The sequence below is a fragment of the Panthera uncia genome (genome assembly GCF_023721935.1).
Source record: "Panthera uncia isolate 11264 chromosome C1 unlocalized genomic scaffold, Puncia_PCG_1.0 HiC_scaffold_3, whole genome shotgun sequence".
Taxonomy (NCBI): Eukaryota; Metazoa; Chordata; class Mammalia; order Carnivora; family Felidae; genus Panthera; species Panthera uncia.
This window is the reverse complement of record NW_026057584.1, coordinates 2359700-2383395: the sequence shown is the minus strand read 5'-3', so window position 1 is coordinate 2383395 and position 23696 is coordinate 2359700. Positions and strand designations below refer to the sequence as shown.

General features: G+C 56.2%; 1 protein-coding gene across 5 annotated transcripts in view; it reads right to left on the bottom strand.

Moving 5' to 3' along the window:
* The window catches only part of HDAC4 (histone deacetylase 4), a 250122-nt gene that overhangs the window by 142596 nt on the left and 83830 nt on the right, over nucleotides 1–23696 (bottom strand). For all 5 annotated transcript variants that reach the window (XM_049614549.1, XM_049614550.1, XM_049614551.1 and 2 more), the window contains exon 2: nucleotides 3134–3205. In XM_049614549.1, coding sequence (XP_049470506.1) covers nucleotides 3134–3205 — 72 coding nt within the window. The remainder of the gene's footprint in view (nucleotides 1–3133; nucleotides 3206–23696) is intronic.

Below are 23696 nucleotides of genomic sequence, written 5' to 3'. Positions count from 1 at the left end.
CACCTAGGGTAACAGTAGCACAGGATCTGCTGTATCTGAGGGTAAGCGGCTGTATGGTTTCTTCTAAGATACAATTACTTGGTGATTACAAATTCTATTTCATTTATTTATTTATTTTGAGAGAGAGAGAGAGAGAGAACATGTGCACAAGCAAGGGAGGAACAGAGGGGGAGGAGAGGGAGGGAGAGAGAGAGAGAGGAAGAGGGAGAGAGAGAGAGGGAGGGAGAGAGAATCCCAAGCAGGCCCCGAAGTGTCATCATAGACCCCGATGTGGGGCTCAAACTCACGAACCCTGAGATCATGACCTGAGCCGAAGTCACGAGTCAGATGCTTCACTGACTGAGCTACTCAGGTGCCCCTACAATTAGAAATTTTACAACAAGGAAAAGCAGAAGGAAAGGCTTGTTTACCCACGAGAAGTTACAGGGCAGGGGAGGTTAAGAAATCAAAGTAACCCCAACTGACTAGAATTTTGGCCTTTTCCTTCTACGATACAGACTTTTCTGCCATGAGACATTATTCTTTTTAAGAATTACCTCAGGTCTCGATTCAAGAGGGCGCACAGAAGATGGCAATAGTGCTTTTCTATGTGAAGTCAGTCTTTGTAAGGACTATTTAAAGGAACCATTATCAGAAGAAGCCCGCGTTGAGGTCGCCATCGTTCACAACCTGGAAGAGCCAGGAGGTGCGCGCAGGTCGACGGTGGGGGGGCGGGGGGGTGGGGCCGAGCCCTTTCCTACTCGGCGCGCAAGCCACTGCTTCAAGGAGCCGGCTCCCCAGGTGGACACCGGAGTCATTCCTGCAAACTGTGTCACGTATCGGCTTGCGTCCACACTGCCACGTGTCAAAAGAGGGCCGAAGTTAAACTCGACTGCCAGAAAACCTACCAAGGCCGACCGGGATGGACAGAGAAGTACAGAGAACATCGCTGCTACTCCCGCATCATCACCGTGTGGCTGTGAAGGAAGTCTTCGTGTTAAGTTTCAAATCCTTCATTAACCTGAATCAACATTTTTGGTGCGACGTACTTGACTGTGGGCTGGCCCGGCCGAGCGCATGGACCCGTGAGGAGGGCCCCGCCCCCTCACTACGGCGGCTTCTGCGGCGCCTCGCGTGCAAGCCTCACGGCCGACGTCACACCCCTGGCACCGCGTGCACGCGCCCCCTTCCTCGCTGGCGCCCCACGGGCACGGCTCCCCCACTGCGAGCACTCACCACCGGTGACACACACACAGAAAGCAAAAGCACCAGAAAACGCAGCAGTGTCCGACTCGACCCGCGGGGATCTGGCTCCCAGGAGGCGAAAGGACTTGCTTCGGTTCCCTGGGGGCACACTCCCCAAGGCGTGTTCCTCGAGGTAGGCGGTTCCCCGCAAAGGAGGGGAGGTGGGGGAAGGGCCCAGGGGGGCATTCCTGGGACCCGGGACCGCTCTGTCCCAGCTACGCCACACACCGTCTTCCGTGTCTGTCAATGGGATGCGAAGGGATGGCATCTGTCCAGGAACTACTAAAAATCAGACCTGTACGTTCGATCCTTCTGAGAATCCTGCGGAGAAGGCATTAGTATCCCCGTCTAAGAGATGAGCCAACAAAACAAAACAGAAACTCAGCAGCCGGCCTCAGGCCACAGCCGAGGGGTCGGCGGGATCCCGGGGCCCCTCAGCCCGAGTGCGAAGCCCACGGGCCGTCTGACACTAAGCCGAGTCCCAAGTCGGGTCTCAACAGGCAGCGTGCTCTCACCGAGCCAGAAGATCCATTTGCAGCCCACCTCTTTGTGGCTCACGTGGAAACGACACATACCTACCCCCTTTTCAATGCGTCGGGCCATCTGCAGAGTCTCCTCTGCCCCACCCCTGGGTGGGCTCTAGGAGCCAGTCTTAAAATGCCCGGCCACACGGAGACCCGCGTTCAAACAAGAATAACACCGGCAGAAGGAGCTGAAGAACAAGTCACAACCAGCACGGTTTACTCCACACGGACCAAAACTGGGGCACCTCCTGTGCTACCGTGGAGCCTCCCTGCCCCCCACTCCGTGCGGGGTCACAAGTGAAGGGGCGGGGGGAAGAAGCAGAAGCTGGAGCGGGCCGTGAGCGGCCCCAGGGGCACGGAGCGCCCGAGCACCGTCCAGGAGCACCACGGAGAAGCCACAAGATGCTGTGTTTGGGGAAACGCCAAGGAGAGGCAGGGACGGCTCTCCTCCGGCACCTCCAGCCTCGCTCAAGGGCACGGGGGACGGCGAGGCGGTGGGCGGGCCCAACGGGGGCCGGGGCAGAGGCAGGGGTCCGCCGGCGCCGCCCACGGAGGGAGCGGGCGGGGTGGCGCCCACGAAGGCCGGGGACCACCGAGACACAGGCCTCGGCGAAGGCAAGGGTCCGGCGGCGCTGGCCTCGACACGCCGGCCCGGGGGTCTGCGGCCAACTCACACCCCGGGCCCCGAGGAGGGACGACCGAGCGGCCTGTGAGGGGGACCCGAAGGCGCCCAGGCTGTGAGCTGAAATCCTAGAGGACACCGGATGGGGGGGAGGTGTTTCACAGAAAGCAAAAGACTGGAAAAAATGTTTCCACAGCCATCTAGATTCAGAAAACGCTGCTTAACGCTGCTTAAGGCGTAATATTTGGAAATCTCATACATGGACTCAGAGACTCCTGATCACGGCTGACGTTCTTTAGTTGATGAAAGGACAAGACGACTGGGAGACCTTGTCACTGAGCGGCTAAAGCAATGAGAAGCCCGGGCTGTGGGTGAGGCGGGACTTGCCCGTGGTCCTGTGGCGGCCAGCAGCCTGGCCACGCCGGGCAGGGGACTTCTGGCCCTGGCCTGGGCTCAGAACTCTTTCCCGGGGGCCCTCCTACGGACGGGGCCGGGGTCACGCCTAAGAGAAGCAGGTGGCCCCTCTGGGAAGAACACGCCCTTCGGAGCTCAAGACGGAAAAGATTCACTCCTTTGCCACTGAAATAACCTCAAGGCAACGCCCAATGCACTTCCACAACGGGTGGCCTATTTCACCCCCGGAAAAGAGCACAGGAGTCCACGGATCTGATGGCCCACCTGCCCCCCCACACCCCCCGTGGGTGGAGCCTCCGAACGCCCCCCGGATGAGCCCGTGCCCACCAGGCGGGGCGTGCTGACTTACCCGTGCTGGGCATGTGGTTCACGCGGGCAGGGTTTAGCAGTTCCACAGGCTGGTCTCGGCCAGAAAGTCCATCTGGAGGACAGAGAAAGCATTTGGTTTCAGAAACTGCGCGCGTTTCCACGAAAATGCTTTACACTCAGAGTCTGCGAGGACGCTCCTCGCAGACAATGGAAAGGCAAGCGTCCTTCGCATTTTTAAAGGAGGACAGTTTTAATTCCATCGCAGGTTATTTTTATTTGCCGCATCAGAAACCGAGAGCCCCTTTGGAGGACGCCAGAATAGTCCCGACTGCAACAGGGCGGGCGACAGCTTCTGGCCTGAGGGCATCTACCCAGCTCGGCCGTCCCGGTTCGCTTCGGTTTCCAGCCACGTTCTACCTACTTGTGCTCATCAGCACAGCTTTTCTGCAGAGACCGGAAGCCCGGAGATGATGGAAACAGGAGAACCGCTCGCCCTCTTCCCAGATGCTGACAGGTGGCCGGGGTGACAGCAGAAACGCGGCCCTGGCGGGGGTGGGGGGCCCGGCCGAGAGCAGCTGTGCGGCGTGCTGCGGGGGGACGCCCGAGGTCACCAACACGCCCAGACACGCTTTCGCAAAGACGCCTGGCCGGCTACTCGCAGCTTAAGGAATCATTTTCTTGAACCCACCTTGGGCCCGTATTCGGGAACCGTCTCTCGCTCCCCAGGCTGGGCGCGGAGACGGAGCTGGCTTCCGGCCACCACCCTAAACCTGGAGCCGCCGCTCTTGCGCTCCCTGAGACTCCCCATCTCCTCCCGGGCAGAAGAGCCAGAAAACTCTGGCAAAACTTCCAGGAATCACACTTTGGGTTTAAAATTAGCTCCTGACAAGTGGTGCACAGCGGGCTGCGGGGACAGGCGCGTCATGACAGACGTGACGTGGCGTCACTCTCGCGACTGCCTGGAGGAGAAAGTGCTAGTCTCGCAGAGCAGCCGTGAGCTCCCTCAGGCAGACTTTGCAATCACGACCAGACGGAGGGCATCGGATCAGCCGCGGTACGAACGCTTCGCTCTTTATCCAGCGGATAACGCCTCGCACGGCCGTCCCATCCTGCGTCAGCCAACCCGCGCGTGTCTCGGAACACGTTCCAAGTCCAAGGACAGAAGTCCTCGGAGGAGCTCCAGATGTGTGCTCCTGAGATCTGAAGACCCCCCACCCCCGACTGAGGGAAGGGCGTGAGGCCTTCAAGGGGCAGCCGCACACAGGAACAAGCCACCGCGAGACCCCTCCCTCCCCCCGGGCCACGGGGAGAAGCCACCACGGGGCGTCTGGGACGCCTCCCCTCAACTGGCAACCCTTCCCCAACTTGGCAGCGTGTCTGCGTGGCTACAAGAAGACGCCAGGCGCATTCGGGGCTAAGACGGTGCGTGGCTCCCCGAGGCGGGGGACCGACAGCCCGTGTCACACCGAACACCTGCACGAGGGCCTTTTCTCAAAGCCCGGGACCCCTCGCCAGCCCGAGTGCTGAGCCATAAGCCTGCCACCCTGCCACGTGAGCTCCCTGGCTGCCATGTTGAGAGAGACCGTGAGACGGTGACGGAAAAGCACTCTGGAACCTTTCTTCCTGAAAATACATAGGTGAAATTTATTTTGTTTACGAACAAAATTTTTCACTTTCAAAAATACAAAATTCTGGGGGCACCCGGGTGGCTCAGTTGGGTAAGCGTCCAAATCTTGACTTTTGGCTAAGGTTGTGATCTCACAGCGGCGGGATCGAGCCCTGCGCCGGGCTCCGTGCTGGGTGCAGAGCCTATGTGAGCTTCTCTCTCTCTCCCTCTCCCTCCGTCTCTCTCCCTCTCTCTCTCTCTCCCTCTCCCTCTCTCTCTTCCTCTCTCTCCCTCTCTCTCCCTCCCCTGTCTCTCTCCCTCTCCCTCCCTCCTTCCCTCTTCCTCTCTCTCCCTCTCCCTCCCTCTCTCTCCCTCTCTCTCCCTCTCCCTCCCCTCCCCTCTCTCTCTCTCCACCCCCCGCCCTTCTCCCCTACTCACACATTCCGTAAAACAATAAGAAATTCATATACTATATATTTTTAAAAACTTTGGATCCCACTGTAAATACTTTCAGAGACACCAGAAGGCCCTTTTGAAAATCCTACTCTAGCTGTAGCTTCCCAGGGACAAGGGTCAGGAGCACGGTGCTTGGAAAACCATCCCACTCCGGGCTCTCGACCAGGCTCACAGGAAGCCCCCACCTGGCAATCCCATCCCCCGGAACGGACCCCAGAGTCACCTCCCAAAGCCCGCCTTCAACTTCCATCTGAGCCAAGGCTCTAGAACCAGAAAGAGTTTAGAAACCGAGAAGCCAGTTGACAGATGAGGAAACTGCGGATCCTGGGACCGGCTAGTGGCCGTGCCGGGCCAGCGCCCCAGCTTATGGGAACACCTCCTCTCGAGTGCGGTCCTGAGCCGTTCATGTCTGCCCCGAGCCCCAGAGGTCTGATTACGCCAAAGCCAAACGCACAAACGGTGCATAATAACACGTCACTTGTGTCCACGCTCAAGGGAGAAGGGGCGTCAATCTCCACGCGCTCGATTCAGAGCGTGAGTTCAAAGATACGTGGTCCTTAGTGCATCCCCAAATATCGCCCCTGAGTGCTAAGTTCAAGTAGGGCTTTGCTGAGTCGGCCCATCCCCAAAATGTCTGGACGCCAGACTGGGGTACGTCCCCCCGAGTCGCCAGCAAGACGTCGATGGCATGTCTGGACGAGTGGGCGTGCCGGGAAACGTGGCTGTGTGGCGAGGACGCTCCTGTTCTGTGGTCTGGGACCGTGGACCCGGGGCCTGCATGGTGAGGGGGGGTGTGAACTCTGACCAGATGCGCTTTCGTATCCTTCTTCCCCCTGAGCTCACGGGGCCTCCCGGGGAACCCACGAGGAAGGTCAGGCAGGTACCAGAGCCACACGCTGGGCAGGACCCAGGCCACCGGCCGCAGCCACGGCCACAGGCCGTAAGACCCCGGCAGAGGCCTGCGCAGCTGCGGCCCCGGGACAGCGGGGCCCCCCACCGCCTCACCCCGAAGAGCCTGGCCGGCCCGTGCCTGCACAGTGTGGACGCTGAGGCAATTTCTGTGACAAGTCCCACATCATCTACAGGACAACAAGAAAAAACAAACAGAAAAACAAACTCAGACACTGAATAAAAAGGTTCAGCCCCTTCCTGATAGACTTAAAAGGGGTCTGCACAAAAACTTATGTTTCTCAGACCAATAAACACAGTACACGAGAAATCCACACACAGGTTACCTAATGAGAGATGGGGAGGAGGGGTGAGGGCTGGAGTCAGGCAGGGAGGGCAGAAAAGAGGAAGGGCAGGGAAGGGAGGGGAAGGGAGAGGAAGGGGAGACAGAAGAGGGCAAGGGAGAGGACAGGAGGAAAGAGAGGAGGGGAGAGGAGGGCAGGGGAGGGGAGGGGAAAGGAGGAGAGAGAGGAGGGCAGGGGAAGGAAGAGAAGGGGAGGGCAGGGGAGAGGAGAGAACCCCCGTCCCCCCTGCACACTACTGTCCTCCTTGGTGGGGATGAGATGTGTCTCATTAAGGTTACACCTGCCCTTCCCTGAGGGCCTCTGACCCTGAGCTGTTCTGCATTCAAGTCCTCTGCTCTGTTCTAAACAACCGGGTTTTATCTTTTTTCCTGATTCAGGGGAATTCTGTACAAACCCTGACGGCGAATCCTCTGGCAGCTGCCTGCTGCAGACATCAGCTCAGAGACCGTCTGTCTTTAAGGTCACATCTGTCGATCCTGTCAAAGCTTATGCTTTCTGGGGCAGGTTTAGGACGGTCCTCCGGAGCTGGAGGCGGCAGAGACGCTCCCCGGAACCCGCTCCTGCCGGTCCCGCGGCCTTGCCTTTCACGTGGGTCTCTCCTCTCTCTCTGCTCTTGGTTTTTGTCCTGAGGAAGGTGAGGGTTCTCTGGGGGGGGTGTGTGTGTGAGTTTTCAATGGAAAGCCAAGTGCCTCATCATACTTCGGCTGCTGGCTGGCAGCCCAGCTCCGCCCATTCTCTGCCCCACCGGCCCATGTGTTTATACCTGTGCCAATAATCATACTGCCATTTTACAATAATCCTTAACATCCAGCAAGGCAAGAATCCCTACTTTCTTCTTCAGAACGATCCTGGGTGACATGGGTTCTTTACCACATAAATCCTAGAATCAGCTTGTGAAGTTCCAAAACACAGAAAGACAAAAAGAAAAGAAAGAGACGAGGGGAGGGGAGGGGAGGGGAAAAGAGTAGGGGGGAGGGGGGAAAGGAGAGGGAAGGGGAGGGGCAGGGAGCGAACTAACTGGCTGGACTGCGTCTCCCATCCGTGAACAGGGACTGTGACTTCATCTCATTCCTCTCAAAGGTGTTTTAGAATTTTGAGCCCAGCGTGATCAGAACACTTTGGGTTTATGCCTAGGTATTTGGTATGTTGAGCACAACATTCTAGACGGCTTCTGCGTGCTGGGACACAGAAACGCCATCGCTCGCCACACGCTGGTCTTGTGTCCCGGCATCTTGCGAGGCTCACATTCGCTGTCATCCGCTCCCTGATGTTATTCTGGATTTTCCCCGTGCGGGATCACGTTGCCCATGACGGTGACAGTCTGTTTTCCCTTTTATTTCTCTTTCTTGCCTTATCCTTGGCTGGGACGGACGGTGCGTCCGAACAGAAATGCTGAGAAAGACCCCGTCCCGTTTCTGACCTCCCCCTTCTTCCTCCCTGATTGCCCCGCGCACGCCCCAACCTCCCGGACCCACGGGCTCGTGGCAGCGATGCGCACGGGACAGCCGGGATGCTCTCATGAACGTGAAAGATCGGGGTAAGTGCACCCCCGGAACTGTGCTCGGCACAGGGGTGTCTGACGCGGGCAGGGAAGCCACGGGAGTGGGCAGCACACTCTCCCCCCCACCACCGCGGACCCAGCGCCCGGTGCGGCCGCGGCACAGCTGCTTTCTGACTCGCGGTCACGGAGTCCGAGATATGCGACAGCAGTGATAATTCAACTCTCCGTCCCAGCCGATTTCCCCAACCATTTTTATTTTTTATACAACCTTTTTATTTTAGAACAGTTGTGGATTTCCAGAAAAATTACACACAGCACGGGGAGCTGTCACATTGCCGCCTCCCCCGCGGGGAGCATCTCCCATGGGCATGGCGGCCCGAGCTCCCCTAAGCTGAAGCCCGGGGATGGGGCGGCTCAGGTTTCCTGTGCTCCCTGCTGCCCTCTCTCTGTCCCAGCCGCAGCCCGGGATCCCACAGGACTCCCTCTGCGCTGGGACGCTTCTTCTGACCTCTCGCGTGGGATGAGGGGACAGTGTGGAGGGGGGTCAGGTACTCTGGGGACTGGCCCGCCACTAGGACTTGTCCAATGCTCTCCTTGTCACGTGACATCACACATCAGCAACATGACCGGTCGCCAGGGCTGGTCCCCTCGGTCACCGGGCCAGCCTCCCCACTGTAAGGTGCTGTTTTTGTCCCTGTCCAGACAGCACTCTCTGAAACGAGGCTGCTCTGCGGAGCCCATGCTGCTGAAATGCTGTGGGCAGCCTGTAGTGTCCACTTCCCAGGATTAGCACGAGGGGCGCGCTCCCGGGGACACGGCGAGGAAACACCAGACACAGAGGCAGCCTGGCCCCCGGGTCCCGAAGGAGAAGGTGGCAGCGCGGAGCCGCACCTGAGCCACCTCGCCCTGCGAGCTGGAGACGGCCTTCAGTGCCACCGGCCTGGCTCCAAGCCCGTGCCGCCCGCGCCCAAGGCGAGACCCCGGGCTGCTCTGTCTACGCTTCTCTCAGGCCACCCTGAAGATGTGCTGAGAACGAATCCTGTGTCTCAGGAACTACCCTGGGCCTGGGGAGCAGTCAGCAGATTTTCCAGCAGGAACAATGACGGTATTCCTTCCCTCTCGCCCGTCCCCCTCCCTGTCATCTAATCCGGGGTGAGCTCAAATCTAAGAGGGAACATGCCAGAATGTATGCACAGGAAGGGGCTCCTCCCTACAAAGCGAATGAGCTCCAGTCTGAGTCTTGGCCGGATCCTGGCTTGCACTCTGCCGCCGGGTCTGCCGTGGCCCCACACGCGCTGTGACGAGCAGGAGGTTCTGGGGGCGAGGGGGCACTGGCTCCTGGGTGCCCGCTGGCCATTCCGCCAGGCAGCCTGGAGTCGGAGCGGCCGTGACACGCTGCGTTCCCAACGAGGGCCGCAGCCTGAGAGGGAGGCATCTGGGTCCTTCCTGCCCTTCCAAATCTGGAAGCGCGTGCGGCTCGAGGAGAAACTGGGGCCGTGGGGGTAAAGGCGGCTTGTCCCCAGGTTGGGGGCACCGAGTCGTACGAGTGCCCAGGGTCTCACGTTGAACAGGAGAAGCCCTGGGTTCACGTAGAAACCTACTTAACGCAAAAAGTCGCATCCCTGCCGCAGGGACACGTGTGCTCCTGTGCGTGTCGGTACGAAGCTCGACGCAGGAGAAAGGCTTTCAAGACACGGGCGAGCCTTCGTAGGGAGGGCCGAAGCTTGGGAGGCTCTCCTGCCTGGTGACGGACGGCTGGTCTCTGGCCTGCGAGAGGATGGAAGGCCAGGCCGCGAGCAGCACGGCTTCTGGCCTACGGCACGCAGCAGGTGCCTGCACGGAAGCGCCACCGGAGGGGCTCGCCCCCCTGAGCCCCGCCCCCATCTTCCAGGGGGCGCGGTAGGAACACGTGAGCGTCAGTGTGGGGTCACTGGGGCCTGGGCTCAGTGCCAACGTCAGCGGGAGGCCAGCAAGTCCCCGCCCCTAACCTGAGAGAGTTGCACGATTAGTGACCTGGAAGTCGGACCCCCCCGTTCAATGAAATTCTAAAAGGGGGCTCGCTATGCTGAAATGTCCCCGCTCAGAGATACGGAAGTGATTCATCAGGTGGGCAAAATACTCAAATTCCCCCAGGCCCCCCATGACCTGAACCCACTCCCCAAAAGGACTTGGCCTCCCCCTCCGCCTTCCTGCCCTCTGGGCACCGCCCGCCCTGGCACAGCCCGCCCCCGGTGGTGCCCGAGCCCGGGGAGGCCAGCACCCCCTGGACGGCCCACCCCTCGGACGGCGAGCCAGCGGGCACTCCCTGGCGAGTTCCGCCTCCAGCAGCAGGTGCCGCAGTGTTTCTTTTCCTCCCCGCGCAAGTTACCGAAAACTACCCCAGTTCTGCAATAAAGCTTGTATCCGCCCATTAATGTGAATTAAACTTTAATGCGTTAAATGCCGTGAATTCCTGAGGCATGTCCAACGTTGCTGTCTGTGTATTTATCAGGAGAACGTGACGAAGGAACACACGGTCTTTCCCCTTAGAGACTTGTAAGACGTCCAGGCTCATCTAGGAAATACTCCTCTCCTCCACCTAAAAGTCAAAACTAGCTCTAGCTACCTGTTTGTGGGAAACATGAGTCCAAAGGACACCAAGAGGCTAAGCCCCGTCAAGTGCGGGGTGGGAAGCGGCCCAGGACAGTGACCCAGCTCCTCCCAGGCGCCGAGCCGCTACAGGGGCCCTTCCAGACCTGTCCGTCAGTCCCGACATCTGTGCCTGGGTCTGAGCAAACGACTAAGGAGACATTTTCTAAGACCACCGGCCAAAACCGAGCATCGCCTGGGTAGGAGATGATACTTAGGAATCATTCATTTTGTGGAGTGTGTTGATGGGCTTCTGTCTGTTAGAAACACACGCTGTGGCATTTACGGGAAAATGTTGTGGCATCTGGGATCTGTTTTACATTCTCCAGGAAACAGAGGCTGGGCCAGGGACCGATCAAGTGTGTACAGCCCAAAAGCACAGGGTTCTGAGGCTGGAGTAGGGCACGGGGGCCCCCTCTATGCGTTAATGTCTCTCCTTTTTCATCCGCGCTTGAAATTTTTCATGGTATTTTCAAGAGATGCCAAGAATGAACATGAGCCCCCCCTTTCTGTTGAACGGCATCTGCCGCTGCTGAACTCCCACCAGGTCATTGCCTAAGCAGCTCTCTCTCCCCGACGAGCCCGACAACCTTCAGTTATTCCCAAGCCCTGGCTGCGCAGACGAGAGCAAACTTGCGTGTAAGTCAGCAAACGGGCCGTGGGCATCCGAGACGTGGGGACAAACAGGGCGCCGAACTCGGCCCCCAGGGCCGAGGGCCCGCGCCTGCTCCACGAGTGGGGTCCGGGTGGCACGGGCCGTGGCCTCCCCGGGAGACAAGCTCTGCTTCTCCACACCCCCAGCAAGGCGAGCCCCCCGACACCTGGGGCTTGATCAGGGCCAACAGGCCCAAACGTCCACGCTGCTTCGGCCCGGGCACGCGGACCGCTTGCAGAGAAGCCGAAGAGAAGAGCCATGCAGGGAAGGGTCGAGGCCTGCTCCTCGGGACTTTTCTCCGGAAAGTTCTCTGGCTCGCCACGCCTGCTTGAGGGAGGGTCCACGGACCCGGTGACGGGGAGGAGCACGTGGCGGGCACACACGAGGAGGAAGAAAGAGAGTGGAGACGGTGCATCTGTGCCCCTCCCGGGGGGGGGGGGGGGGGGGGGGGAGGGGGGGGGGGCGGGGCCCCCCCGCGCCCCCCCGGGGGGGGGGGGGGGGCAAAGGCAGAGTGGGTCTGTCGCGCGCCCACGAGTCCCGGCTCAGGCACTGAGCTGGATAACAGCGAGCGAGCAAAGGACAGAGCAGGACGAGGGTGTGAGTGCAGGAGGGCAGGTGTGCCAGGGGGCAGGTGTGAGGCAGTCCCCACGTCGGGGAGGCAGGGGACAGGCTGCCGCAGTCTGGAAGGCCAGGAAAGGCTCAGCTGTTCCCTCTGGTCGGGGGCCATGCGTCCTGGAGGGACCTTCCCAGCAAGTCTCTGGGCCGGGCTTCCGGGGAAGCTGTCCTCACTGTCCCCCCCCCCCCCTCCCATGAGGAGGCCACCCCGCCCTCCGGACAGCCCGGCCCTGCTCGAGTGGCAATAAGAGATTTAGAAGATCAGGAGAAAATGTCCTCGCCTGCCTTTGAAAACAGCTCCGGCTTGGCTCCTACGAGGCTGTCCATCTGCCCTGGGGGGGGGGGGGACGTAATTGGTGAGTCACCCCAAAGCTGTCTGAAGACCGCTGGAGGCAGGGGCCGGTGGGGGGAAGTAGCCTCAGATGTACGACGTGCCGCCTCCCCGGAGTCCGCGTAAGGAATGACAGACACCGGTCCTGGGGAACTCTGCAAAGGGACACGGCCAAACCGCAAGCATCCCGGTGACTGACGGGGGCGTTTTCTAGATAGGGCCCCTTACTAATTCAATCAGTAAGGACACAGAGCAACGTGGTCGTTGGCAACGACGGGGAGGCGGCCTGCGGACAGCACACTTTCTCCCCCTGCACGTGCATGGAAACCCGAAGGCCAGCCTTTCCTGGTGCCCCAGCGCTGCTGTTTTTCTGCAGGCGTCCTATTTTCTGAACAGGGAGGCCATGTGTGGCCCTGGGGGATTCGGAGGCAGACAGGCCTGGTGGCTTCTACGCCCCCGTGCGGCCTCATCGGCAGTCGTGCTGCTTAAACTCAGCCTCAGTTGCCTCATCTGTGCGCAGATACAGAAAGGAAACCAAATGACTCGTGCAAAGAACAGGGCACCGCCCATGCCCTTGCGTGACGCTAACGCGCAGCCCCGTCTGCGCCCAGGACGTAGGCTCCGGCCCAAGTCGAGGCACCCGATTGCGGCCAAAGCGTCTCCTGAAAACGTGGGTCGGCAACTAAAGCCGCTGGATGGAGAAGCCAGGCCCCCAGAGCACTCCCCACACTGCCAGGCACTAAAAATGAGCCGAAAGGTGTTTGTGGTTACGTGACAGGAAGCCAGAAAATAGGTACACGTTGATGAGCAGCTCGCGAGAAATGACTCACAAACCCGTAACAATAGTCCGAAAATGGCCACTTGGAGAACGTCCACGCAGGCATGTTAACCGTGTGGCTGAACTGCATCTAAGGAGGCACACGCCCCAGGAGACCCAGCCACGGGCTCCCCGCTCACGCTTTCCCCAGCCACGCCGGCTTCTAAACGCCTCCCGTGTTCTTCGTACGGAGAAAGGGTCCTCTGCCTTTCTTCCTCTAACATGACATTGCAGAGGGAACTGAGCAGCAGCCTCCAGCGGTGCTCAGGACGCCAGGCCCTGGAGGGACTGCAGGCCGCCAGGGCCAACCCCCAGCGCGCCTGCCCGAGGGACACGCGGCCAGAGCGGCCACATCCAGCAGATGCTCGCGGGAAGCACGCCACAGCGGCCCCGCGGGAAGGCCTGCCCCCCCGCTGCTTAGGGCTGTGCCTGCTTCAATTCTTCCAGTTTACTTCGTTTCTCTAAGCCACTGTTCTCGCCTGGACCTTGCCGGAGCCACTCGACACAAGAGTGTCGTCTGCACCCCGATCAGAAACCACAGCTCCCTCGTCCCAGGCGCTCGCTACGGGTCAGGCGCCGGGCGGCGGGCTGCAACCCCAGTAACCTGTTCAGTCCTTGGCAGGGAAACGGGCATAAACACTACGCTGTCCCCGCTGTAAAGATGAAGGAACCAGGAGAGAGAGAGAGAGAGAGAGAGAGAGAGAGAGAGAGAGAGAGAGAGGACGGGGGCCACACGGTGGGAAGCCCATTCTGCGGCCCTGCCTCTCCACCCTCACCCCTTCAAGACACAGGCCCCACCACATCACACACTCGCGTGTTCAGTAAGTTTCACCCAACTGCTTATGGAGCAGCTGTCCTGACTCTGGGGATACAGCCTTGAACTGTGTCGAGTCCCCGTACCCCAACCTGCCGCTGGTGAAGAGAAAGCGACCACAGAAACAGATCGTGGGGTACCATGTGCGGGAAACAAAATTCACAGGGGAAGAATGCGACCGGGGGTGACTCCTTTAGATAAAGTGATCAAAGAGGGCCCTCGTGATGTGGTGACACCCGGGGGACACGCAGGAAGGGAGCCATGTCAACCATGTCATCTGAGGCACGGGAACAGCAAGTGCAAAGGCCCTGAGGCGGAACAGCTGGCTGGGCTCCGTGCAGCAGGAGCAAAGTGGGAAGACACGGGCGAGGCCAGGGAGGCGCCAGGCCACAGCTCCTGAAGGTCGCCTCGAGACTGAAGTTCTCACTTTTGGTCCAAAGGTTCCTTTTCGCTGCCATGGAGAAGAGTGACCAACACCAGGGGCCCTGAAGAAGGGGAATGGGGGGTGGGAAGAGGAGCCCAAGGGGCTGTTTCTGAGGTCCAGGGCTGGACAGGATGGTCGGCATGGAGCAGGAAACGTGCGCTGACTTGGGATATGTGCTGCGGGCTAATCCCCCGGGACTTTCAGTGGTCTAGACGTGGGGGTCACAAGGCAAAGAAAGCACTCAGAAATGACAGGGAAAAGGCTGGCGGGTGGGCGCTTTCGTGCGGGCTGGGACAGAAGACCCCGGGGCACAGGCTGCCCTGAGCCTAATTCTAAGCGACCTACTGGTCATTTCGAAGAGCAAACAGAACTCCCCAGCCACCTCTGATCGTTACTTTAGGACTTTCTGGGGCGGGGCACCACGCGTTCCGGAATCGTGCCCACGGTTCAGAATGCGACCTACTACGTACTTCGTCATGGCACGTGGTGCCCAAGCTGCCAGTTTATAAGCCCTACGGCTGCTGCCCACCCAACTCTCGCCACCCACCGGCACCCAGCTTCTCGGGAGGGGCTCGAGGCTTCTGGACCACACGCACATCTCTTACCGAGGGAACCGACTACGAAGTGACACGCGCCCCGCACAGAAATCTCTGCCGTCTCGCGCCGGGAAAGAGCGCGTAAGGTACACTTCGGCGGGGAAGACAGGTGTCCTCGTCCCAGGCGGGCCGCTTCCTCCGGTTTTCAGGTGTCTCCCCAACAGCGGCGTCTGTCCTCGCTGGGACCACATCCGAGCGCAAGGTCCTCGTTTCGGAACACGGCCCCGTCTGCAGGACGCGGCCGGGACCGCGCGGCAGATGAGGGCGCATCTCTCATGCATGCAACGCGGTGACGGCACCTGTCGCATTTCCCAGTGGCTGCGTGTTTCCCGTTGCGATGCACAGACGGCCTCTGGTTACACACAACGGCCTGGTTTAATTTCATTCATTTCTCTGACAAACACCGTCAGGAGCCAGGCGCGCCGGCAACACGGCACCCGGAGACCAGCCCCGCAGGAGGCGTGGGAGTCAGCCCTCGCGGGGAGCGGGCACGTGAGACACCCAGGTCTCCAACCCTGCAGACGCACCCGGAGAACCCAGACCCCCTGGCTGGAACCGGCAGGGGTGACGACGGATCGCAGGCTGTGCCAGTGTGACAAGAGACTCACGTCGCTGAGACCCAGACCCAGCGAGGACAGCGAGGGCAGCTCCACGCACTTGCCTACCTGTCCTCACCCCGGAGCTGCCTGCTGGCTGCCGCGGGCTCGAGCCTCCCTTCAAGCTCACCCTGGGGCTGGAGCAGTGGGTGCAGAATCAAAACACTGCTCCAAACTGCAGGCCACGGGCGTGGAAGCACCCAGAAGTCCCTCGCTATGTGCCGTGACACGTTCCACTCGGCTCTCCGGCCAACCCCTCCCCCCTGGACGCTGCCGTGCTCCACTCACCTGCCAGCAACCTGAACAGGAAGGGTCATTTGCCATAGCCTGGAGGCTATGGCACACGGAGGACAAGAGAGGACTGTCTCGTGCATTCTGCCAGGATCTGGCGCTTGGAAAGGCCTTCCTCTGCCCGGGTGGCACTCCCACCTCCAAAGCCCACCGTGTGACCCGCCTTTCATCTCAAGCCCTGCCTCAACTTAGCCATCGAGTCTGCAAAGGGCCTCCTCACGGGCGCCTGGTCTTTCCAGAGCCTGGAGCCCAGTCAGAGTGCCAGCAGTGAGCCAGCATGCCGGGGCTGAGGGCCCCACTGTGAGCGGGGGCCAGGGGCGGTGGGCCGCAGGGCTGGGGGCCCAGGGCCTGTGGGGCTGCAGGGCTGAGGGCAGGGCCCGTGGGGCTACAGGGCTGCAGGGCTGAGGGGCTAGGGGGCCAGGGGTTGGGGGGGTGCTGGGCAGGGGGCCTGTGGGGCTGAGGGACTAGGGGCCTGGGGGGTTGGGGGGTGATGGGCTAAGGGAAAGATGGCCTTTCAGCAGGAGTGGTTTCTCTGTCATACCATTACAGTAAGTTTTATTTTCGGGGCACCTGGGTGGCTCAGTCAGCTAAGCGTCCAACTGTCTGATCTCAGCTCAGGTGACACAGATCTCATGGCTGGTGAGGTCGAGCCCCACGTCAGGCTCTGTGCTGACAGTGCGGAGCCTGCTTGGGATCCTCTCTCTCCCTCTCTCCCTCTGCCTCTCTCTCTCTCTCTCTCTCAAAAATAAATGAGCGTTTAAAAAAATAAGTTTACTTTCTCCCACTTTGGTACTATCTAATAATAGAGAACATGCCGTTGTAGAAAGTGTGATCTTCTAAAATGTCTAAAACATAATTTTAGAACAGGGGGACACACAGATCACAGCACCCAAGTGCCAGGCTGCCGGCATGTGGGCTGGCGTGTGGACCTACCAGCCCCCCTGGGGCTCTACGGCAGCTCTGCGTGCAGCTGGGGCCACCCCTTAACCCCCGACACCGCTCGGGCTCCACACTCCCCGAGTGTAGCCGCTGCACCGGCCCCGGGTCCTTCCCGCTCTGTGCCTGCGTTCAAGATAACCCCGTCATCATCATTCAGTTCAAGAACACCGCGACACACCTCCCGTTCCAGTGAGGCTAGCCCCCCCCCCCCCCCCCCCCCCCCCCGGGCCTTCGGAAAAGCTGGTCTACGGTCTGCGGAAATCAGTATCACGTTTTCATTCTGCACAATATGGATACACTCTACAAATCACAACTTCCCCCCGATCAAGGCTAACTAAACCTTATCATTATTCTTTTTATAACTGTTTTCGTACAACACTAACTTTAGTTTCTAAAAATACAGTGATTGCACTGTATTGGGTTCTATTTTAATCTTCTAAAAATAGAGCCCCTCGCGGGAGCAGCAGTGGCTGTTAGATGTTGACTGTGCTAACGTCAGTGACAGGGCACGAATTTCTGTCCTTTCTACACTTTTTGCAGCCCGCGGTTTCTGCACGACTGAGGAGCTGGGCGCCTGCGGCGCGTGGCACCCAGGTTCTGGCCGTGGGCGTGAAGCCTGGGTGCCTGGAACCGATGCCTGGCTCCTCTGCTAAGGGCCCCCGACCACACAAACGACCTGACCAGCGTGGGCCTCGCCCCGCCACTGTTCACATCTGTAAAATGGGTCCAATGACACTCTTCACCCCACAGGACCGAGAGGATGCCAGCCCCCCGACACCCTGTTCACGGGACCTGCTCACAAACAGCGGCAGCATCGTGCGCGACGGGGAACCTAAGCTCCGACCTTCACTGTCATCAGAAGGTTGTTACTTCGCCCATCAAAAGGCAGGAGCGAGAGAGCAGGGCAATAGGGAAGCTTTTGCCTTCGAGAGCTCCAATGTCCCGCAGAAGTCCCTCTCAAGAGGGGCCAACAGGTCTGTGCCCACCACCCTCCTTCCGTTTGCCTCCAGGGCACGAACACCACCGCAATGCCAGAGCGCAGAGCCGCACAGGCTTGCTAAATGGCCAGTGTGTTACATGTGGCTTTTTTTAAAACAGATTTCCCAAACTTTGAAAGCTTCGTTGTCCTAAGAACAGAAATTATATCCGCATTTTTAGACTATAATCGCTCGTCTTCTGTTTTATAATCAGGTAATGTCTGAATTAAGGGGAAAAAAAGTAGAGGGGTGTCCGGGAGGCTCAGTCGGCTGAGTGTCCGGATTTGGGCTCAGGTCGTGACCTCACGGTTGCTGAGATCGAGCCCCGTGTCGGGCTCTGTGCCGTCAGTGTGGAGCCTGCTTGGGATTCTCTCTCTCCCACTCAAATAAATAAACATTAAAAAAAAAAAAAAAAGAAAGAAAAAAGCGTGTGTGTGCACACGCTCATTATGGAGACTCCGACCATCCACTCTTGTTCTCTACAGGCAAACCAACAGTTCGAGCTCAGCTTGGCCGTGGTCTCACGATGAGAAGCCCAGTGGCCCAGGCGGCCGGAGGCTCCACCCGTCAGCACCCGGCACTGGTCAGAGAGCGTCCCGTCGGGCGCACCCAGAGCCACGTAAGCATGGCAGGAGCCGGGTGCGCTCCCATCCCAGGAGTGCACTTGCTTTATAGACTATGTTGAGTTGAAGGATATCTTCAGTATCTTCACTTTATAAGATATTGTGGTTCTAGGAACAGGCTTATTTCATATTGTTCAACCTTCGACCGAGATGAAAAATCACATGCCACTGTATTCGCTTGTGACAATGCACAGATTCAAGGGACCAAGGCAACAGAAATTATACCAAAATGAAACACAAAAGCAGCCTTTCTTACTCTCTAACCAGTTTCTTTGGTTTTTACACCTGTAGAGACAGATTCTGTCCAACTGGGCGGGCATGAAGGCAATATAATTAAAATGAGTGCCCCTGAAGAGTGGGGGAGGGGAATACATACACACACACGTACCACGAGCACCCTTAGGTGGACACTTGGTTAGGACTGATCCAGCACGGAAATATCCACACACAATAAGAAAAAGGGGCAAGCCTTTAACCTGACTATAAAAAAAGAGGAACCAGAAAACAACAGTGGTTGAATCTGTGCTTCTTGGTTGCTTTTCTGAATGAACAAGGACACCTGTGGCGTAACCCAGGTTCACAGTGTGGAAGACACAGATCCCACCAGGAGCGATACAGCGAGCGATATGCAAAGCTAATCAGAAATTTAGGTCCCCGAATCCCGCTCTACTAACGACCCCTGACCTCCCACGACAAGAATACAGAAATGGTGGCTATGCGATTGAATACAATACCACCCCAATTTCACATACACACTGGAGCTGAAAAGAAAGAGAAGTCCCACTGACAAGGAAGGAAAAACAAAATAAGGGTATTCTGGCAAGTACACCAAGATCCAGCTGCCCGTCCCTGTGGCCGAAGAGTCAGCAGAACTGGCCCAGAGGAGGTGGGTGACATGGTCATGAGCTTGTCCCAGACGGAGAGCTGAACTGGGACCCTGCAGAAGCCAGAACTCTGGAAGGACTATGAAAATGGGGCCGGAAAACCCTGCCCACCAGGCCAGGGTGATGGAGGACGAGAGCTGGGGGGAGTCTCCTGCAAGCACTTCAAACCCATGTGGGTGTGACCTCCAAAGTCACATCACTTGGGCAGCTCTAGAATCCTTGGTCCTCGAAATTAGGGTCAAAAACGAGTCCAGAATTGTGAAAGCCTGGAACCCCAGGAAAGCAAGGAAAAATGACTCTCATGAGATACCTGAAGAAGGAAAGGAGGGGGAGGGAGGCAGGGAAGGAGAGGAAAACCCTCCTAAATAAAAGGAGTCTACACTGAAAACTGAAAATCACGGGGTGCTTGGGCGGCTCAATCGGGTCATGATCTCACAGTTTGTGGGTTTGAGCCCCACATCGAACTCTCTGCTATCAAGGTGGAGACCACTTCGGACCCTCTGTCCCCCTCTCTCTCTCCACCTCATGCTGTCTCACCCAAAAATAAATAAACATTAAAAATAGAAAGAAAACTGAAAATCACAACTGATGCATGGGAATCACCCACTACAGCAGAAATAGCCAACCCAACAGAGAAATGACTTTAAAACATCTACAAATATTAAGAAAATGCGGAAAAGACTACAAAACATGCATTTTTTTAAAGTAAGGCATTAAAGGAGGGAAAGAATATAATGAAAGAAAGAAACCCTGGAAAAATAGAAAGTTGTTTTAAAAGAATAAAAATAATTTTCTAGAATTGAAAGGAGCAGATTAGATTTAGCAAAAGACAGGAATAATGAATCAGGATGCGAGACCTCCCTAAGCAGCCTGAATGCAGCACGCAAAGGAGAAAAGACAGGTGTGGATGAAAGAATGAAGCGGTCCAGTCTAGGTCTGGCACGAATTCTTGAAGTATAGAGCAAATGCAGAAGAGGGAATATTCAAATAGGTAATGAAGGAGACTATTCCCAAACCCCAAAGACACAGGAGTCCTTATATTTAAAAAGCTTGGTAACCCAGAGCAGGATAAGTAAGTACAAATCCATACCCAGACACACTGTAACAAAATTTCAGAACACCCATCAAACATGACCAGAAAGCCCCAAGACAGAGAAGACAGAGCAGCCAGGAAGAAGCAATTATTACACCCAGAGTTAACTAGCTGACGGCAACACAAAATACCAGAAGACACTAAAACGTCTTCAAAGCAAAGACGTGAAAGGGTGAAATCGGTGTCACCTACAATTTTATGCCCAGCTAAACTAGCACTCAAGGAAGAAGGGGAAAGAGACAATGTTCTGACAAAGTGTGAGAGTGTTTACCAATCAGAAACCACTGCTGAATGAACAACTAGAGTATCATTTCAGAAAGGAGAAACTCACTTCCATAAGGAAAGAGTAAGCCGCAGGGAGCGGCTGTGAGGTAAGCCACAGGTCAACACACACATGCACAGACAAACACGGGATGCAAGGCTGACGCAAAGTTCCGTGTTACAGAGACGACTTTCATTACGTATGATGCCGTTTCCTCAAACTTGTGTTTCAGGTGTGTGTGCATCCGTGTGTGATTCTAAGTCGCTGTCAAAAACACCCGGTCAGCTTCCTCTTAAGAACAATGTAAATCCTAAAAACAAACAAGGTTCTCTCTTCACCTCGACAACTGGGAGATTTCAGGGGCAAATTGGTAGTTTGTGTTTGAATAACCACGCGGGACTTAGGACATGTACTTTCTGGGCTCTCCTTCCCCTTGGTGGACCCTCAGTTTTCCTGTGCTCTGGTTTCTTTACCTTTCCTCTTACACAGTCCTCATTACTTAAGTAAGAATTAAACTTATCTGTCTTTTCCACTGCACTCCGTACGTACCAAAGCACTCACCCAACCGTCTGGCTCCTTTTCATTATAAAAAGGAGGCGAGCACTGAAATATGGCCCAGTTTCAGTAACTCTGCAAAATTCTTTGCAGAAGCGAAGTTTAGTACTACCGAGAACAGGGGAAGAGCTCATCAATCCCACTTTTAAACACAAAAATCTACCAAGAATGTGACTGACAGCAATCAGTGCAGTGTTCCACCTGACGCCACATTTGCATGTGGAGAGCCCTTCTGTGAAATCAGCTACGCTTGTGCAAAAGCGACTCTTTGTGAAAAATAATCAGCAAAAGATTGCTTATCCTCTGCTACACTCAGAAATTAGTTAAAAGTAACCAGCTCTTGGAAAAGGATAAACCACTTTATGCAAATACTTTTGCAAAGGCTCTTTATTAATGCAAATATTATGTTTGTCTTTTATTTGAATGCAAACAGCATCTGCTTTGCAGGCAATGCCTTCACTTTGTAGTTCCGTGCTGAGAGGCTCCAGTGCGTCCCAGCTGCCTTTTAGAGTTTGGAACAGATTTCCAGAGAGCCAGAGTCAAGAAAAGTTCACCGAAGGCAACAGAAAGCAAGCGAGTGTGGTGGGGTTCCTGGGAAGCCTCCTTCACTCTTGAGGCGAGAGAGAAACAAATCCAAGAATGAATTCTGGAATTTACTTCTGGAGAGGTTTGACTTTGTGTGGGGGATTTTTCTTTTTTTAACAGTTTTGAATAAGGAGAAAATTAGAATTGCTTTTTATAAATTCTTTTGCTAAGCAAATATACTCAGGAGAAGGGAAAACTGGGCGGCATCAGGCTTCCCTCAGAGCACCCAACCCAGAACCAAGGCTGGCTCCTCTCACAAAGTTACCACCTCACCCCAGAAGCAGTCTCCTGTGGCAGATGAGAGTGCTGATCCAGAAGGCTCCCTGCCAACACAGACATCCTAAGACTGCTGGACTAATGCTTTTCTGACTCTGCCCTAAGATCGAGAGCTGCTAATAAGGCACAAAATCTTGTTAATTTTTGTGTGCATGACCCTAAAACGATGACGAGTTCAACAACGGTAGAGACTGGATGGGTGGATGGGTGGGATGGTGGGATGGAGGGATGGATGGATGGATGGACGGACGGACGGACTGACAGACGGATGGCTGGTGAATACCTACTCACATGTAAATCTGCCATTACAATTCCAAGATACCTATTTGGAGAAATTGTTCTTTGAGTGAATATCAGACTAGACCTTCTAATACCCCTTTTAATAATTAACTCAGCCATGCCTTCACTTCAAGCAGCCTGATTTTCCAGACACACGGCTGCTCCTCTTATCCTGTTCCTCTCTCCCTCTGATTCATACAACGGGGATTTTGTTTTTGACCAAATACACTTGGAACGTCAATATTTGATGGTCAAACTTGACTTCTTCAGAAAACACAAGTGCAAGGTAAGGGGGAACTAGGGCACCGGGACTCCTCTCACGACGGAGAGCTCGGCAAGGTAAAGTCGTGCTGACAGGAACATGGCCCCAGGTGCACACAGTAGGGCTCTGTTTCCGGGGTTTGGAAAAGAACAGCAAATAAAACCCAAAGAAAGCAAAGAAATAATAAGGAGCAAAAGTTAATAAAATAGAAGAGACATAAATAGTTGGGATTAACAGGACCAAAAGTTGTTTCTTTCAAAAGACTAAAATGGAAAGATCTCTTGTGAAAAATGATGTGAAAAAAGATTCTGATGGTCACGTCTGGCAAGAGGGAACATGGCTTCCATCTGGCGGGCGATTCCAGATGCACCACTGCCACATGACCCCTAATACACAGGGCAGCACCTCGACACCCAGGCAGGGCTCGTTGGCCTGACATGTCAACAGTGACAAGGTAAAGGAACCCTGTTACTAGGTCCTGCAGGAACTAAAATGAGAAACAGGAGAATCTTATAAGAATCGTGATGCAAACAGCAAACCTTGAACAATACTGGTTTGAACTGCATGGGTCCACTTATGGATAGATTGTCTTCGATAAATACAGGACAGTGCCGTAATGTACTTTCTCCTTAAAATGTGTTAATCAACTATTTATGTTATCAGTAAGGCTTCTGGTGGACAGTAGGCTATCAGCAGGTAAGTTTTGGGGAGTCAGAAGTTACGTGTGACCTCTAACTGCACAGGGTTGTCGTGTTATTCGAAGGTCAACTGTATTGATAACATATAAAAATGGCTAAAAAGAATACAACTTGCCAAAAGTGACATTAGAAGAAATAGAAGACCCAAATAGCCCAATAGTTTCTAAAGAAAGATAATCTGTAATTTACAAGAAAAAAGAGGGGCACCTGGGTGGCTTGATCAGCTGAGCGTCCAGCTTCAGCTCAGGTCATGATCTTGTAGTTTGTGGGTTCAAGCCCAGCGTTGGGTTCTGTACTGACAGCTCAGAGCCTGGAGTCTGCTCCCGATTTTGTGTCTCCCTCTCTCACTGCCCCTGCCTTGCTCGCGCTGCCTCTCTCTCTCTCTCAAAAATACATAACATAAAAAAAAATTAAAAATAGGGGCGCCTGGGTGGCTCAGTCAGTTAAGCGCCCGACTTCAGTTCAGGTCATGATCTCGTGATTGGTGAGTTTGAGCCCTGCATCGGGCTCTGTGCTGACAGCTCAGAGCCTGGAGCCTGGTTTAGATCCTGTGTCTCCCTCTCTCTCTGTGTCCCTGCCCTGCTTGC